This window comes from Silurus meridionalis, chromosome 21 (genome assembly GCF_014805685.1).
Source record: "Silurus meridionalis isolate SWU-2019-XX chromosome 21, ASM1480568v1, whole genome shotgun sequence".
Taxonomy (NCBI): Eukaryota; Metazoa; Chordata; class Actinopteri; order Siluriformes; family Siluridae; genus Silurus; species Silurus meridionalis.
Genome location: NC_060904.1, coordinates 4,174,631 through 4,194,282, shown reverse-complemented (window position 1 = coordinate 4,194,282; position 19,652 = coordinate 4,174,631). Strand labels below are relative to the sequence as shown.

The 19,652-nt window shown below is 37.5% G+C and overlaps 1 protein-coding gene across 2 annotated transcripts; it reads right to left on the bottom strand.

Moving 5' to 3' along the window:
• Positions 1-5,081: 5,081 nt before the first annotated feature.
• Positions 5,082-18,282, bottom strand: tnfrsf11a (tumor necrosis factor receptor superfamily, member 11a, NFKB activator). 2 transcript variants are annotated; one of them, XM_046834140.1, is made up of 10 exons: positions 18,035-18,282; positions 13,809-13,887; positions 13,438-13,563; positions 12,516-12,659; positions 10,800-10,884; positions 10,362-10,435; positions 10,169-10,270; positions 10,028-10,077; positions 8,368-9,088; positions 5,082-5,966 (listed from the first exon to the last, which is right to left on the bottom strand). In XM_046834140.1, the coding sequence occupies exons 1-10, from the start codon at positions 18,107-18,109 to the stop codon at positions 5,686-5,688; spliced, it is 1,737 nt and encodes a 578-aa protein (XP_046690096.1). In that variant the 5' UTR covers positions 18,110-18,282; the 3' UTR covers positions 5,082-5,685. The 2 variants fall into 2 exon arrangements, with proteins under 2 accessions (XP_046690096.1, XP_046690097.1); XM_046834141.1 differs by having other exon boundaries at positions 5,766-5,961.
• Positions 18,283-19,652: the final 1,370 nt, after the last annotated feature.

Genomic DNA, 19,652 nt, shown 5'->3' with positions numbered 1-19,652 from the left:
TATCAGTAGATGTTGCGGATGATCAATAGATGTCGCTGTTTACAAATAAATACTTTGGAACTTAGTCTCACTTTCCCGCTTTTGTATTAGTCATTTAAAATATTCAGCTTTGTTTGTTACATTTGCAAACATCACCTCTATGCTTTGGCCTCAGTTTAGACAAAGATGAGTCATTAATTGAGCAAAGCTGTAATGTCACGCAAACTTGGTCAGACAGAAAAACCTTAACACCCAAAACACAAAAAAAATAAATAAACGACTTTAGGAATAAAATGTTCTCGTGCTGTATTTGGACACAAATGACCAAGCAAGCAGCACACTAGAGTTGTTCAAGTTGCTGGAGACTCATTTCATTGAGGTGGGAGGAAATGTCTGGTATGAATGTGCATTTTGTGGATGTAAGATTCAAATCAGGAACTAATTGAATACTGAGGGCATGTAAAATGGCAGGAAAAGTCAAACAAATGAGCCTCTAAAATCTCAAACTTAAACAGTGGTATCATTTAGTTTTAAATGAAGCAAATAAAATCAAAATTAGAAAATAGCTCCCACTATTAGTTTTTATGATTGATTTCTCTACTTTTTAATTGTCTCATTCAATCTTAGATTTCTTTTTAATGCTAATGACGCCTTCCTTCCTTTTACTGTTTTGCACCCTTCTCACTTTTTTTCTTAGGGTGCAAAAGGAGCTATGGCATGTGCTAGCTTTAAATAACCTGCCTGGCAGGTGCAGACAATCCAGGTAGTTTAACGAGGAAGATTCTGGGATTCCGAGTTTTCCTGAACGGCAGCGTCACTGTGTGCCTCTGCCGCCCTCTGCCGGCTGACCGGAGTAAAGCAGGGTTTCTTACAGTGACCGTTAAAGAAAACTCTCACAAAAATGACAGACACCTGCACTCTGACGAGAACTAACTTGCATCTGAATGGATAAGTGGATCATCCTGGTGGATGGTCACTAAAATCAGGACCATGCTTCCACATTAACAGACTCATGCAGCACACCAACTACTCAGAACATACTGTATCACGTTTATCACATTGCATTGGCAACATCTTAACCTTAAGCACAAAAAATAAACAAGTGTTTATAAAGTTGTATAAAAGAATGTCTAAGTTTATTGCCTATAATCTTGTTGTTTATAATTGTAAGTTTATCCCCACTGAGTGAGCCAGTGGGGACTATGGCAAGGAAAAACTTCCTGAGATGGCATGAGAAAGAAACTATGCTCAAAAAGAAATCAGTACTCATCTGGGTGGCACCGTTTTCCATTGTAGCAGACTGTTAATATTAATTACAGTCCAAATCCAAGTTCTTGATTTGCTCAATAACTTCATGGATCTTTAGGCTGTTGATGTGGAAACATTCTCAGCTGCACATAGTGGTCTGCAATTAAAGAGAACTCCAGAGGAAAGGTGTTGGGATGAATCATGCAGATACAAAGAGAAGAAAAGGACAGGAGCACTGGTCACTGGTACCTCAGGAGCATGATTTACTCTACAGAGAGGGAAACAAATAGAGAGAAAAGGGAGAGAAGAAAAATGACAGGGAGAGAGAAATAAGGATTGTTAAGCATTTCCATTGTTCCATAATGTTTAAAGAGACTGTATGGTGTGATCAGGGTGTAAGTAAGGACTCTGGCAAAACTAGCTATGGCTGCATAACTAACAGAGAGAGCCATGATATGAGGGATCTCTGGGATTAGAGGAGGCCCTCCACACCACCGTCAACAAACCTGAGTAAATGTGTGAGATCCCTGCCTTATTTCCTATAGAAGGGAACTGGATCCATTTAACTTTACAAGCATTCATTGACATGTCTGTTTATTCTCTCCATTACTTACAATGATCAAACATTCATTCTGTTCCTTCTAATCTGTTCTGTCATTTATTCTGTAATCTAGCACTTTTATCCAAAGCCAAATTTCATACATACACAAGCTTGTGTGTTGATTTGTGCTGTGGTTTGCTACGTAACATTTGTGGCTTGTTTTTTTTTTTTCTTTCATGAAAGTCCTTTTAAGTGTTTTTCAGTCACTAGTAGTGTCATGAAAATAAACAGAGCCTCCTTTTTAGCTTTGCTTAGAATACCTGTGGCTTAGTGTATTTATGTGTGTTTTGTGCTTCTCTTAACCTCCACCCTTTCTACAAAGCTAAATGGTCAACAGTCAAATTGTCAGTATACACATACATCCTCAATGGGTGGTAGGTCTTTGTGCTGTTTATGTTTCTTCACCTCACTTTCTATGGACTAAACCAACTGTGTTTATCTTTCCATAACCAGCCCATGCTATAAATACTGTAAGATACTTTCTATTACACATTTTATGCCATTAAATTGAATAAAATGAATCAAAGTGTTGCTATAACAAATCAAAGCAGTTTCTGGGCGAAGGCATTCATTTCACAATTATGGAAGGAGACTACAGTGTCAGCACTCCTGAATTGTCAGACCCTACAGACCCTACATTCACTCGAAACACCTCTTAGTTTATTCCAAACTTTCTTCTGAAGTGGTAAAATAAACCGGAACCAAAGAACATTTAGAAAGTGTCTGGTAAAAAATCCGGTATTTTCCACCCAAGCGACATCAGCATCTGTGTTTCCAGATCTGGATTTCTCCCTGACACACGATCCCGAAGTGATGTGTTTATACATGGGGAGCATGTGGGAAAAAAGAATAAGGCCTAAACCCCAGAAATGATCTTTAAAGATCTCTGAGTTGGTGTTTGGAGGTAAATGAGATTATTACACTAAATGCACTTACAGCGATAAGCTTGGTACCAGTACACTTTACCCAAAAGCTTTTGGTAACTGCTAAAATTCTGGAAGACACACTTTTCATGTGTCTGAGCTCCTCTTCTAGACGAGAATGTTAGGTGTGATTTGTGCACAAATATAACTGCATATTTCTAATGTTCTTTGTATCATAAATCTTATTTAGTTCCTATAGCTCTGTACTGTCTGTGGTGACATTGGTGGAAGTCTGAGACAAGAGAAGGTTCACCAATGGGCAGATTATCATTGGCGGACTGTATTATCTAAACCACCTTTCAGACAACCAGATTTTACTTTGTGAAAAGGGTACTGAAGGTACTAGGGGTGTTACAGTGTTCCATTCCTTTTTGCTGGGCACCTATTGTACCTTGAGTATGTATCCTAAAATGTTCTTTAAACCTTTAAACCTAGCATGAAATAGGCATATTAAAGGTACAAATTATACTCTATTGACAAAGAAAAGTACCCAATTAGTATTAGAATTTTCTTTCTGATGATAAGTGATAAATAGTGTTTTCCCCCTTTTGGCCTTTAAATGTACTCCAAAACTTTGCTCGAGTTACAAGTCAAGCAACCCTATTGGCCAGAACTAGCTAACTATTGTGAATATTGAAGATTAACAATAAATGGATAAGCAGACATGTCTATACCATTATAAAATTATCCTTAATGGGGAACATCTAGCAATTTGATTTGAGCCTATTTACATTTATTACATTTTAGCAGAAGCCATTAAACAGATGGTCTTGCAAAAGTGCTTTGAGGTCTATTTCAATAAATACATTCTGATTCTGGTTCATTAGGACACAGCCTATACAAGAATACCATCGGTCTAACCATCACTCTTCCATCACAGGGTAGCATGGTGCAGTGCAGGTTGAGCTGTTAGGTAGAGGGGTGCAGTCCATTGTTGGCTTTGTAAATGATCGTCAGTGTTTTAAATTGAATGTGGGCAGCTGCAGGTTGTCCCTGCTGCATCCACACCCATTTGCCAGTGTCAACAGTGTCATATTTTGTTACCAGATTCAAACCAGATGTGGTAAACTCTGCGGTTTGTAAATACGACCCTACCGCTGGTGTGTTGGTGGACCTGAGGGTCACTAGCCAAAAACCTTAGACAACTACAAAACAGCTGTCATTTTTTCACTGAACTGTTTCAGGACTGTCTCTGTATTTTTTTTATCTTCCAGATATAAGCTAAGGTTGAGTGTGCTAGCTTTGTTCATTTGGACCAGTGTACAGATTGTGTCTTTGCAATCAGCACACTGGCAAAAGGCTTTACATGTGGTAAAATGTTCCATGTTGTCCTTATGACAGCAGCAATCCTCCACGCTCAGCTTTAATTACAGATGTACTTCTGGTTCAGGAAAGAATTTGAGGTTTTTGCTTCATATTCAATTAGGAGGGATGGCACTGTAAACAGTTTATCTTAAACCAGAAAACAAGGGCTTTGCTGTTGTTTTTGTAAAACTGAGTACAAAATTAAAAATTAGTTTTATATCTAGGTTTTGTATATACAGGTACTTTATATATATATATATATATATATATATATATATATATATATATATATATATATATATATATATATAAAATAAAGTACCTTGAAAAAAAAGTCTATGCTTTTTTTTTTGAGAGACACATGCATCTTCCTTTTGGTTATAATTGAATGGTTTCAATATTTACTTTGACCAACATTTTTACACACTATTGCCATCCAGACAGTTAATTTCTCCAAACAGCTGAAATTCTTTGCCGTGCCTCTTCTAAAACTTGCCAGAGGTGTTCTACAATAGTTGGATATTTCTTTCTGACCTTGCAGTTGGGTTCACCACAGAGCAGTTCAATAGGATTTAGGTGCAGTGACTGGGCAGGCAATTTGTAGATAACAGTCCAGCTAACTGTCTTGTGTATGGTGAAGTTGGTTCCAATGAAGTACAGTCCAGAAGGATTTGCTCAGGTTTGAAGGACGGAATGGTAGCAATGTTGGTTCAGTTTCACCCGGATTAAGTCTCCAGCCTTCCCTGCTTTAAAACAATCCCAAACCATTAAACCTCCACCTACATGTTTGACTGTGGGAGTGATATAAAAGAGAAAGCCAAGGAGGGTGTGGAGGTTTGTGGATGTGGTAAGGGCAGGTGGTAAGATATGCAGTTGGTTGGTTTAAAAAAGGCAGATGTAGAGGACAGAGTGATATGGAGATGGTGTGGTGACCTCTAACAGAAGCAGCCAAAAGCAAAAGAAGAATATACACACACACACACACAAATGAGTACACTGTATATAGACACACGTGCACACTGATGTTCATGGCTACACTCCTTTTTATTTCAGTGAAACTGAATAGTCAGGTTGGTAGCTAAAAATGCCACCATAAACAAGCAAATGAACAAGTTTGAATATCTGAAAAAATCATAAAATCCCTGATCAGAAAGTATATAATATAAAAGACATTTATTAAGAAACACTACAAAAAGCAAACTGTCCCACATTGTTCTCCACATTCATAGGGTCGTTCATTTTGGACTAGCATGTGCACTCACATGCCTTTTATAACATTAAAAAACAAAAAGACAGAAAGAAACAGGTACACTTTTACACATTGGTACCCTTGATGAACCTTCTCTGGACCTGTGAGGATTTTTGTTGGGTGAATGTCACTCTGAAGTTTGGCTCCTTGTCTCATTTATCCATGCATGTTATTTAGCCTAACAACATTTCTTTTACAAACTAGGTCAATGCAGACTTAACAGACAAATCATCGTACCATATCATTGGCATTATAGCATTTAGATGCTGATTGTAAAACAACACAAAAACACACGGTATATACATATATTGAACAAATGCACAGCATTTTTTTGAATGAAACAGCACTCTGGATGCTAGAAAAAAAATTAAACAGGAAAATCAGGCACTAGTTGAGACAGAGAGATTTAGCTCAGGGCGCTGGTTTGTCATTTCCTGCACGGGTATATGTCTCTCATACTCTTGTGTGGGTTCGTAGGATTTGTGCATGTTCTGAATGCCACATTCAGCCGATTGCTCCTGAACAGGATTGGCATAAGGCTCTTCATCTCCACTGCTGCCCAGTGAAGTCTGGCTGACGTACACCATGATAACATCACCCGTGAAGTTCATCACCTGGCCGGTAGAGATGAATGTGGTGTTGTTGTTTCCTGTCACCTGAGCTGGCAAAAAAACCACACACATGTATACAATTCAGTTTAGTTTCATCTCTCTAAGTTGTAAACAAAGACTTTATCTCTCGTTTATGTCGCTGTGAAACCCCTGTTTTGTCTAATATGGTATAATATTTCATTATACCTTATATAGTGCCCTGCATTAATATTCATCCGCTTGAATTTCCACTTTCATTATATCACAAATCTATTCCAAATCACTCATATTGTTAAATAATTATTGAATATAATTATCAAAGTGTGTATGTGGGGGGGTGCATTAATTATTGCAGCTTTCAATATAACTTCCATTATCATTACTTAGCAGCTTTTAAAATAGCACTTGATCCAGCACATACTATTGTTTAGAAAAAAAGTTTTTATAACATTGGAGGGATTAACTGACTCTAGGTCTTGAAACTGTACGGCCATTTATTTAAATTATTTATTTTATGAATCTTATATTGCCCTAAGTTAATTTGTGGAATTATACTATATGGACAAAAGTTCCTGGACACCTGACCATAAGATTGCTATGTGCTTTTTGAACATCCGATTCCACATTAAATCCCTGTTTGCTGTTATAATATGTGGTTCATATAATGCCCGGCCAAAAGTATATAGACACCAGACCCTCACACCTACATATGTGGGCCTTTCAAAAACTGTGGTCAAGCCTTTTCAAATCCTGTGGTCAGGTTATATGCTGTACATTCTCAAAAACTTAAGCTGTTCAATGCAAATGTGAACAAAGACACAGATATCAAGATTGGAGTGGAAGAATTCAAGTGTACTGCACAGAGCCTTAACCTTAACCCCACTGAAGACCCAAGGAATAAACTGGAATGTATCTATTTGAAGAATGTTCCCAAAAAGGGGGCTAAGGTTGACCAAATCTTGAATAGGATGCTCAACAAGCACATATCAGTTTGATAGTCAGGTGACCATAAAGTTCAGGTCATATAATAAATTTGATGTGTATATGAAATGTAGGATGGCAAGAAAAAGTATTTTATTTATTTGATGCCAGGAATATCAGGTATAAAGTACAGCAAGGAAAAAATAGATTTCCTTTCCTTTAGTCAAATCCTTGTTAAAGCAGGTACCATGCTGGCATGTGGTAATAACCTGTTTTGAATATTGTGTCACCTCTATTAGTATCAGACGTCATATTACACTGATGTCACAGTGAGCGAGATCAGATTCATTCAAGGAAGTAAAAAAATCTGCTCACATAATTTGTGCCTAATTGTACTGTACATTTTAGATGCCTGCACCTGCGTGCTTTCCTGCTAATTTAGCCCTTACATCGCAGAAGTTATTTCTGGGTCTTCCGGCTGAAAAAAATAAGCATAGTTTCCTTCCACCATGCATGTCGACATAATGTTTGACGAGTTCCTTAAATAGGGTGGATTATTTTACTTTGCCGGGCACACACGACAGAGAGAGACAGACTGGCAGTGAATCATTCTTCACACATGTTTTACTCATTAAGCCACGATTAATCACGTGCCAACGAACCCCGCTGTCCGCTATGGCGAGGCTTGTTTTTTTTTTACCAGTGCTGTTTACTGGAAAATGGTTTACTGGAGAGGCAGTATTTTCTTAATAAATAGTCCTTAATATGTTCTAGATAGATGTACTGACAAGAAACGAGGCTGAGTAATTCCTTTACAGTAATCGTCTGGATTTATTTTTTACATTTATTTTGCAATGTTCCTAAAGAATTCTACACCAAATGTACATCATTCAGCTAGTAATGAAGTTTATAATAGTTATGGGAAATTTGAATTTATCATCTCATTCTTCAGGCCATATGTTTTGTTCTCTGGAAGAAGCTGAGCCGGTTGACTCAACTAGACATTAGACTACATCTTTTTTTCATTGTGAATGGTACTGTTTCTACATCTGAAATGCCTGAAATTTAACACACTAAATGACATCTCAAGGAAGTGAACATTGCTGAAGTTTAGTCAGTGGTTTTGTAATACCTTTAAATGGCTAGTATGTCCGCCAGTAAAGGTTTAGCAGAAGATAAGGATGTATGTCTCTCAGCTGTTCAACAAAACATTATCTTCATAGGGTCTTTCTAGATGTTGTGCAATAATGGGAGAAACATTCTCATTACCTTATTTAGCTCCATTATTTGAATAAAAAATGGGAACTGCATCAATCTCCAATATAAGTTCAATGGGGCAGACTTCAAGCTGCCCCAGGCCCCAGGCATGAACATGGACCAGCGGAGTGGACAGCTAATGATAGGGTTGCCATGCTTACTATTTTTAAAATTTCAACTTAATTTTGTTTGAGTCTGTGTTGTTAATAACAGCATCCTGCCCAAGCTATTGTACAATTGTATTCAAATTGAACCATTTCACCACTAGTTTATAGTTTCAGTAACCAGCCTTACCACAGGTGAGAGCGGCCTCTGTGTTCTGGCTCTGGACTTCCAAATCCGCATCAGCTTTGGGCTTGCTGTTATCCATGTTGGAGATAAGTGAGAGCCCCTGGTTGTTGTTAGTGCTAATCGATGAAATTACAACAGTGGACTCGATGCTGCAGCATTGCGGCTCATTTCTCTCATATGCGCTTGTGTCACTGTGTAAATCCCTGACCTCCGACATGACTTCCTTGCCACCTGGACTGCTGTAATCCAGATAGAGCTCCTGGGAGCCTTGCAGACATCCTGGAACACCCTCAGTGTAGCAGTTCCCACAAAGAGGAGGTTCTTTCAGGCTAGAATCACAATCCTTTCTTGGTTTGGCAACCATATTATCACCCTGAGCACAGGAGCAGCAGCCAGCCAGGCCTGTAGCCACCAGCTCACTGCAGTCCTCGTTCTCTCCCACCTCCACAGGCTCCTTCACAATCAGGCAGCTGCAGGAGCTGCCAGGAAGCGGAGAACCCGGACCCTCAGATCCCTCAGTGGAGTTGCCTGACGATACATCAGCTCGGTCCTGTTCCAGCTTGGACAAGTGCGTGTTCTTCTTGTTTCCTTGAGGCTTGTCCAGGCCAGGGGAGTCACAATTGGCTTTGGAGCACATGCTCAGGTATTCTGCAGCACTGTCATCTTCCTGAGGCGTGATCTCATACAAGGGGCGGTTGCTATGGTATGGTGGTGTTAGCGTCTCCTGAAGATAGACAGACAAATAGCTTTCAGGTTATTTTTTAGTTAAGACTATACTAGCAACACTTATGTTGATATGTCGAGCTGTTAAAGATACACATTGTCTTCTAGCAAAGACCAGTCCTGTTTATTGACATTGGTGCAAAGCAATGCTCCTACAAAGCAATGTATATTACATAAACTGATTTATTTGTAGAGCTGTGTAGATTATTCAGCTTTTCTTAATGTGATATTAAGTGTTACTTGCTACTATAATGTAATAACATGGATATAGACATTTAGTAACACTAAATATAATTAGAAATGGATAAAATAAATGAAATATATAAAATATATTTTAAAAAGTAAAGAAAATGGTTAGCACCAGTATTGTATTGAATATATAACTAAGGAATTACAAATAAACACTAAAAGGACAAACGTTTGTGGATACCTGATCATAAAATTCATATGTGCTTTCTGAACATGCCTTTCCACATTTGGTCCCTATTTGCTGTTATAATAAACTCCACTAGATTTTGGAGTGTGTTTTGGAGATTTGTGTGACATTTATTCAGCCACAGCGGAATCGATTTTGATAATACATGGCCAAAGGTTTTTGGACACCTAACAATAACATGGGTGATGGTCGGGTGTCCACATACAAATGTTTAGCCATATTGTAGCTTGCAATTACATTCAGTATGTTTGATGCATTTTACTTACTTTAAATTGCATATATTATATTTAGACTATGGTGGGTGTAACATACTTCACTGGGTAAATGGGTAAATGCATTTTAGCCTTTTTTCACTGGAAAATCGTTAGTCTGCCTAATGTGTGACTGACTAATCATGTAACTTTGACCCACTGACAGCTTCTGTTTATTAAATGCTTGTACAGACATTGTACACTTGCATGATTTTAGCACTTCCTAATTTTTTATATTTTTTTTTTTACTTACTTGTTGGATTCTGCTCTGTTTAATGTTCTGGACACAGGTACGTAGATTGACTGTAAAAAGAGAATCCAAAAAAAAAAAATTCAGCAGCTGGATCGAAAATGTAAGATAGAAAATTAAATAAGTTTCTCAACCGAGATGTACCGGAAAGGATGCTTAGTTTATCCTTGTAGCAGGAAAGAATCACAGCAAATATGACAATTATGGTGCAGGGTATTGCCACAATGGCCCAGGATGTCGAAGGCACTAAAGAATGAAGGCAGAAAAGATTATTGAACATAGTATGGTTTATAACATCGTTTCTGTTCTAGTGCTCTAAGCATATTAGCTGACATACCGAAAGGTGGTCCACACACTACATCTGCTTCAGTGCTGCCTGGCTTTTCCTCGGTCTTGCCGATGGCTTTACAACTGAAAAACAATCAGATTTATCAGCGCCGGACTCTCAAAACTGTCACTTAACATTTTCTTTATCAGTCTCAGTCCTTTCCACAAATGGTTACCATATAAATGGCTAACAAAGGAAAATAGCCTCTTTCCAAGGGAAGTGGTGGAGAAATTAGTCATACTAACGCAGTAGGGTAAGACTGCGGGGGCTTTTAAAGCGCCTGCAAACTGAGAACCCCGCCAGAAAAACAGCACTCGTGAGAATGAGCAGTGCAACCGCACAATTGAGCCTCTGTGTGTTTATGATTTTGTGTGTGTTTAAAAAACGGTATTTCAAAGCACAAGCTCCTGACTGTGGTGACTCGAATGGCTCTAATCGTGTACTTACTCTGTCCATTTCTTGCACGCTTCTGCTGAGGTGGAATCGGAGAAAAAGCCGTACTCACAGTCCTGGCATGATTTCTTGCCAGCCTCTTTAACAACAAAACAGAGAAAATAGATCATGGTATAAAAATGTTAGTGTTAATGTACTTTTAAAGATGCACCACATACACTCTCAGCATGTTATTCATCTTCCCACACATTTTTCAGTAAATGCTATGAATACCTGAATACCAACAGTATTAATAATTACCAGCAGTATTACTAATAGAAAAGGCATGTCATTGCACAAAGTCTAAGATTGAAAGCAGAACAATGACACTGTAAAAACAGATGCAACAGAAAAATAATCATTACTATTTACTCCTCAGACTAGTAATGTGCATTTGGCAAATGTCCCCATCCATAATGACTTACAGTTATCTAATTAATACAACTGAGCATTTCAGATTAAGAGCCTTGCTCGAGGGCCCAACAGTGGCAGCTTAATGGGAATAAGTTGAGTACAATTCTAGAAAAAGGTTCATCAAGGCTTCTTTTGAGAATAAAGATCTTCCTAAAGGAAATCCTTGATCACCAAGTTTAGTTAATAAACTGAAATACACATTAATGTTCTAGTTTTTGGGCATTATGTCGAAAATATGTCTATTTATATAACTATTTATACCAGAGTTCTTTTGAATTCTTAATTCTGATTAGTCAGAATGTGTTGATTAATTTACTTAACAGCAGCTCTGACTATGGTTATGGCTACAAGGTTAATTTCAATTTTTTTTTTTTTTTTGACTTGTTGCTAAATGGATTCTTAAAATATAACATGCTGATTTTTTTTCTCATTTGTGAGGAAATAGAAGTTTGCGAGGGAAAAACTGTGTAAACACTAGAACTTTACTTCACCTTTACCTGACTTTACTATCACCCTTGTGGCTGAATGAATCTCACACAAATCACCACAAGCACACTCCAAAATCTAGTGGATCATCTTCCCAGAAGAGTGGAGGTTACTATAACAGCAAATGGGCTAAATGTGGAAATAAATGACGAAAAAGCACATACCAATCTTATAGACAGGTGTCCACAAATGTTTGTCCATATGGTGTATGTTTTGAGATGTGTTTGTTTTAGTATATTAGCAAGTGGCTCTGTTAGGGTTGAAATCTGTGTTTTAAAGTTTCTTTAACCTTTACACTACTTGAAAATGGTTTTTTTTTTTTTTTTTAAAGATTATTATACACAACCGGTTTGATCTCAGTTCACAGATTCTATTATGACAGGCTTTCTTGATCAGAGTGTCATGATGATTAATTTGGGCTAAATCATTCACAGTATTGTAGACGTCACAATAGTTCACTCTTTGAACTTTTAGTTTTAAGCTATATTTCTTTCCCTTTTGTCCTATTTCTGTACTCAAACAAGGCATATAATCATCCAAAGAAACACTATTGAACGCTATCAGCACCACAAAAAAATCAACATCTGTACACTCTGGTAGAAATCGTTCAAGATCTGACAAACCGCAATCCACAGCAGGCCACCAATTCACTAAATTTGTAAATGTAAGTCATTTATTTTATGAGTCGCATTCATCTTTCCGTTCCGAAAATGACCCAAAATCAACACCAGTCGTTTGTGGAATAGTTCACGGCCCCCATTTGTCAATATATAACGATAAAGTTTGAAATGTGTATCTGGATAAAATGAGCTGTAGATAATAAGGACTTACCTCCTGCAAGTCCCTTGCCTGGAGGACAGGGTTTGATTTTATCACAGAACTCACAGTAGGAGGTGGTACACTGGTAACCCTCTTTACACCGACATGATTCAAGCTCAGTGGTGCTACTGGGACTGGGACGATAAAATCCTTTACCTGTGACACAGAGAGTCAGAGAGAGAAAGGCAGTTAGAAAGCTCCACTGTGGCCTTATTTGACTTTTTACCTCCAGCAAAATAAAGTAAACTCCAAGGCTGCTAATGATTGGCTTAGTTCCTATTTTGCTCTTCTAGCAATGAACTTTAAGCAATTAATCAAATTAGCAATTTAATGAATACTTAAGAAAATAACATGATTAAGACTCTCCCTGTAGTTTCTATACTAGGGTTCTGAGACACTTGTAGCCAGAGCTTGAACTTGAAATATTCTCCTATTGTTTTCAGAGGGTTTTCAAACCCCAAAACTTAAAGAAAGACCTATTTTGCATTTGCCTACTGATATTTGAGACCATTCTTGCTACTCTATTGGCCTCCTCTTCAGGATGAAGAGCAACCAAAATGACGTATAACCTCATATTTATACTATCAAATTGTTCGTAGGTTAACCAAAATTTCCAGTCCAAGTATTATTGTGTAAAATGTCTAATTGTGTGTTAGAGGATTGGAGGGAATGAAATATATTGAAGAATGGCAATTACTGTATTCCTGAGTTGACTGTAGTCATGTGCTTCAATATGAGGTTGGAATGGGGCCATAACCACCATAGACATTGAGGGGGAATGTCATGTGGCCAGACTCTGCCTTTATTATATACAGACTCAAAAAGGACCATTACATTTTTGACACCCTCTACAACCACCGAATGGTCCGATCCCTCCCAATGTTCATGAAGTGGTTTCGGCCTCGGGTTGGAATAATGATGGTAAATGCCTCACCCTCATCACAGAACTTCTGCTGATGGCACTCCTCCTCTGTGTTATATTCTGACTGGTACTCGTCCTTCCCACACGGTCGACACCTGGTTTCCTCATTGTCAGTGCAATGCACAGACAAATATGTTCCTGTTTTCAAGAGAAAGACTCGGTTAACACTGGGTAACACTGGGTTGTTTTTATGAAGCAGAAACTAAACTGAGGTTTTTGTACTGGAGAAGGGCTCTGTGGCTACGTGGGTGTTCCTCTTTCACATGAACTTCCCCTTCAAAAACTCAAAAATTTTCAAAGCTTTAATTAAATCAGTTCAGGCTTTGCTTTGTGCCATATTTGGCTTTGTATAGCCAAATGATATGTACTGATAGTGAATTTACCTGGTTCGCACTTGTTACAGCATTTCTTGCCTTTCCAGAGGTACTGTAATTGGCTGCATGTTGGTCTGGCGTATTTTCTCTGCAACAACAAAAATGATACATTGTAAAGTAAATAACAATTAAAAATTAAATGAATTATGCTAAAATATTTGCTTTTATTGGAATTCACGATCACATGGACCTGGATGTTAAATTATTTCGACTGATGAGAAAATGCATGAAATCTTGTGCCAGAATCATCTCTCGTTAGGTCATGACCCCTGAGAGTGTACTGGGGTTTATAGCCGCTAACCACTTCCCTGCTGATACCACAAAAAATGTGCACAGGTTTTGAGATGGAAAAGCTTCTCATCTGTTAACTAAACTGCAGCGTAGGCTCAGGGAAGGGCTAAAACATCCAAAGTAAGGGAGCGAAATGCCAAGATCAGCAGAGAAGCCACGTGTTCCACTTAAGCAACCCTTTTAATTAGCTGCAAACAATATTTGGGCTCATTTCCAGAAAAATGGTTTTGGCATCACCATCCAATAAACTTTGTAATTTAATATTATTATTATTATTTTACAGTGGTTGTCACATAAAATAACAGTGAAATATTGAGACGGTTCCATAAGCCTCTGTAGACTCTAATTACTTTTATATCCTTTTAATTTATTTGGCAGATGCTTTTGTCCAAAGTGAGTTGAGCCAAAGCCAATCCAAAAGCAAGTTAAAAGCCTTGCTCAAGGGTCCAACAGTGAGCTCTGAACCTGACAACCTTCACTAGGACCCAACCTTCCAATTTATCTAAGGATTTATCTAAATGAGGTGTTGGCATTTAAAGATGAACTCAGTTTCCACTAGATCATGGTTCTAGGACAGAAAATGTATCCTGGAACGTTTCCGGAATAAAAGTTTTCCTCATCTCATCTCTCCTATTCAAATACTCCTGGATGTTTTCCTCTATGCTGCACAATTACACTTTTATTAGTCTTGTTTTCATTACAAATAATTCAAATGGGCAAATGATATCATGAGGAATGTGTGATGTCATGAGGAAGCACTCAGATTAACAAGAAAACAAAATGATTTCTAAAGGGCATCACACAAATCTGACAAATTGATGTTTCAAACCTTCAATATTTCTGGACAACCTGTACCCAATGTAACCTCAGATTCCTGGTCTTAGGTTAGTTTCTTGATTCTTCTCATGTCGTAGGACATCTACCTCAGTGTTTGACGTTTTGTACATGCTTTTCTGCTCACCACGATTGTAGAGTGGTTGTTTAATTTTCTTCCTGCCATTCTACTGTACATTCTCCTTTGACCTCTCGTGTCAAAAGACGTTTCTGGCCACAGTTCTGTTTGTTTTTCACCACATTCTTTGTAACCTCTAAAAACTGTTGTGCATAAAAGTTCCAGATAATCAGCAGTTTCCGAAATATTTAACTTGGCCCGGTTTCAAACCAAACATGCCATTGTCAAAGAAACTAATAAAACTCTATAATTAGAAAGTTGAAAGGCTTAAAATGAGCTGAGAAACAATAGTAACTTTATATGTTTTTTTATACTGTGATTAGGCACTTGGAGCACACAAAATTTATTTATTTATCTGCAAACAAAAATAAATCTATGGTAAAAATAAAAACTAGCCATCTTAGGTAAGTAACTCCTTCACAAATGCACACGCCTTTAATAAAGCACACATTTAGATTCTCATTGCAGGCTAAGACTAGATGCATGCTAATCAATCTCTTAATCGATGCCACAGCCAGAAGTCCAGAAAACATAATTAATCTCTCTTTTGTCAATCAGAGCAGAGAAAACCAAAAAGAGTTATGATAGCACTTTTCTCTGTGTTATCCGGGGCTGTGATACATAAATCCCCTGGCTGGCATCCCGTGTCTCAGAGGAAACATTTGCTTAGCTTCACCATTTGATCTGTAGCTGTCCTTGAACTAGGGAAAGCTAGCTATATAGGTTGGAATTAGCAAATTAACAAATTAGGAGAACCTTAAGCAAAAACAAAATTGCAAATAAACCTATATTATATTTTAAACTCAGCATTATTACCACTGAAAGTTTGGACATTCTTAGCATTTTCTAAAACAGCTAGCTACAAAAATTCAACCTAGCATGGCCAAACATTTGAATTGTAGTGTGTATGTACTAGTAGTGCGTCCACATCTTACTGCCTGTGCCTTTGTACTAAATGTACAAAATATATGTGTGTATATGTATGCATATGTGTGTGTAAAGACTAGAGACAAGTCCAATGTTTGGATTATGTTTTGTGCTATGATAGTATGAATATGCTTAGAGACATGGTTCATTGTCTGTGTGGTTTTGGAGCCTTGACTCAAACGAAGTGTGACAAAAGGAGACAGGAAACCCAAAGGAATGTCCAGAACTCTTTCCTCGTCCCTCTGCATCCAATGTGCAGCGTATAACAAGCGACATGAAATATTTTCATTGACTAAATATATAAGAACATGGTCAGTGACGCCCTGAATAATTACATGCTAGAAAATAAGCATACAACGGCGACTGTTGTCCCAGCATTCAACCGTGTTCAGCTTAGTTCCTCCCAGAAAACCGCTATATCATTTCAATCAGATGGGTTCCAAAATGGAAAATCAATCTCAAGTTACAAGCTGGGTGCCATGTCTTATCTGAGAGAGAGAATGTGAGAGAGTAGGAGAGAGAGATAAGAGAAAGAGACATAGAAAGAGTAAGAAAGAGAGATTGTTTTTGTTTGTCTTATTGTACTTCTGGTGTATAACTGTATTTCAGTCATGTCCATCACTCTTGCAAAAACAGCATGGTGCATTATGGAAACCAGTTTTTCACCAACCGCAGAGTTTGCATAACTGTATTTTTTTTTTCAGCTGACAAGGTGATTTTTTTTAAACCCTTGTCTATCAATACAGATTGCAAAGCATATTAAGACGACTAATCAAACTAAATGTGTCAAAACAGAAAACGAACGAACATTCTCGTTTCTGTGAGAAAGTGCTTTCTCGTAATCATTTGCTCTTCGTAGACCTTCACGTTCAGGGCTCAGAGGTGCCCGTCTGTTCGAGACGCAAGTTCAGACCCGCAGGTCTGTGATGCAACGTTGAACACGCTCACACATTTTTTCCTTCTGGGTCAGAGAAGATAAGCAAACTGCGCAGCTAAACGTTGACTGAATGAATGAAAATCAATTGATGTAACTGTTTTCAGCTATGAAGCTACACATCAGAGACATGTTTTTAGGCATTTTGTATTTTTAAGATCATCTCAGGATCTCTAACAGCATGTGTTTTTTCGAGTGACAGGTTTATCATTGTAGTAGGAGATATAAAGTAACAGGTTCATGCAAAGTAGACTGGATTCAATGTTTTAGCAGATGGCATGGGTGTCAAAATGACATAAAATAAAAATCAAACATTTTAGGTCCTGCAAACAGGAATACTGGGGATGGCTGCACATTTTTATTGCAGTTTGTGAATTGATCATGTATCTGTGATTTATTAATTGTGTTACAGCGGCAAATATTTTTATGTTATTTTACTATTATAATTTAGTTGTCTCAATTTACTGGTACGGAATTTTAAACTGTAAAAACATTCATAACCCTCTATAACCCTAATAAATATCCACAATGTTCTTGTACACTTGCTCCTGCAATAAACTGACAAGACTGTGAGGTCCACAACCCCCTACTTAAATAAAACTAATAACATTTCTGCCCATTATTTTAGGGGAATAATAATGAATCTGGGTTTTGACACCCCCTTACACACACCCACTCATACTTACAGTAATAGCAAGAGACACTTCCGCACGTTAAGTTCCTCTTAAACATCAAATAGCACAACAGTAAAAAGGCTGGATTGCAGTTCAGAAAGTTTTGCTCAAACCAGAGAAAGAGAGAGAAAGAAAGAAAGAAAGAAAGAAAGAGAGAGAGAGAGAGAGAGAGAGAGAGAGAGAGAGAGAGAGAGAGAGAGCATGCTCTGAGGATGGCTGGACTCATTTTCAGCTTGCGGTGTGGGATCTGGATGAAAACCAACTTCCACCGTTTCCAGTAAAACAGCATGCAAACAGATTTCAGATTCCACCCAGCTCCACAGTTAACACTTTAACTCCACTCATGATCATCTCCAGGATCCAGGAAATCCATGTGATTAAAGACAGATCAACAGATTTCTAGTGATTGACATGCTGTGATACTATTCATGATCTGTAATCAAAACAAGAATCTTACCTGGATGCATAAGGCAAAGATCAGGCAGTAGATCCAGCCTCGGAATATCCAACTGGTGGAGAAATAAGCTCTCATGATTTTTAGTTTATACAAAGTGACCCAACAGAGTTTTTTTTCCCCTTCCTCTCAGGCTGCTGCTTCTTGTGTGTATGTTTGTGTGACAGGATGCACTTAAAGCATGTTCAACTCCTTCTACATGAAACACTTCTCACACTGAAAACTTCTCTGCACAACTCACTAAAACTCCTCCTACCTCTGACAGCTATACCTACACAGTCCTGGAGGCCAAAAGAACAGGGTGGTAAATAGGCGTGGATTCCATGTTATGTGGGAGGGTTTTATTTGGAAACTATTTTCTATTGGTGGTATGCAAATGTAGGCAAATAAAAGTTGCTCCACCTTTAAATCCTTGGCTCAAAAAGTAAGAAAAAAATGCAAACAAAAAAAACAGCAAATCATTCGTGTTTTTTTTTTTTTGAAGATCAGATAAATTAACAAAATATATAAATAAATAAATACTTATCCATATATACTATTTAATTGTTATATATTGTTGCATATACTTTGCAAATGTAGTACATTTGTGCTTTCATGTTTGTTTATGAAAAATCATTTTGTTCAGAATTTTGTTTGACATTATCAGCATTTTTTTCTGTAAAATAGCTATGACTTGGCATAATTGTGTTATGATCATTAGTTCACAGGTATGTTGATTTTATGGCTTTCAATTCTGTCAATAATTAATAAGTATGTGAACCAAATCGTTAAGAAAGTACCTGATAGTGATCTTAATTTTTCATTGAATTAGTGAATCCATCATGTTATTTAAATAAATAAATAGATAGATAAACAAACAAACAAATAAAAATAAATAAATAAATAAATAAATAAATAAAAATCACATCAAGGATACCTCAACACTGCTGATGCCCTAGATCTGTGATTTTTGAAGTGAGGTCCAAGAAGATCCAAGAATTTTTATAATGTATTTACAGTATAAAGCCTGTCAAATGTTTGGAAACTCCTAGCTTTATATGGTTTTTGAAAGACATGTGCATTTTCCTTTAGTTTCTATGAAAATCTTTTTTTTTTAATATACAGAGGTTACACTTTTTATTGTAAAATCCTTTAGCATAAATAACAGCTTTACACACTTTCTGCATCCAGACAGTTTGTTTCTCCGAAGATTCAGCTGAAACACTTTGCCATGTAAAACCTGTAAAAGTGTTTTTCACTTGTTGGAGATTTCTTTCTGATCTTGTGATCCGGTTCATCCCAGAGCAATTTAATAGGATTTAGGTGTGGCGACTGGACAGTTCATTTAATGATAGATAACACTCCAGCCAACTGTTTCCTCTCTTAATAACGTTTTGGACGTATGTTTCAGGTATGCATCGGGGAAGTTGGTTCCAATTTGCTGCAGTCCAGACGGAATTGCATGGTGTTGTAGTATGGCATGGTTGCTATGTTGGTTCCTTTCACCCAGAATAAGTTTCCAATCGCCCCTGCTCCGAAACCACCCAAAACTAAAAATGTTTGACTGTGGGAGTGAGGCAGTCTGCTAACATTCTCTTCTGTACTCCTGCTTACAAAAGCCCAACATTTTTAATGTGGACTC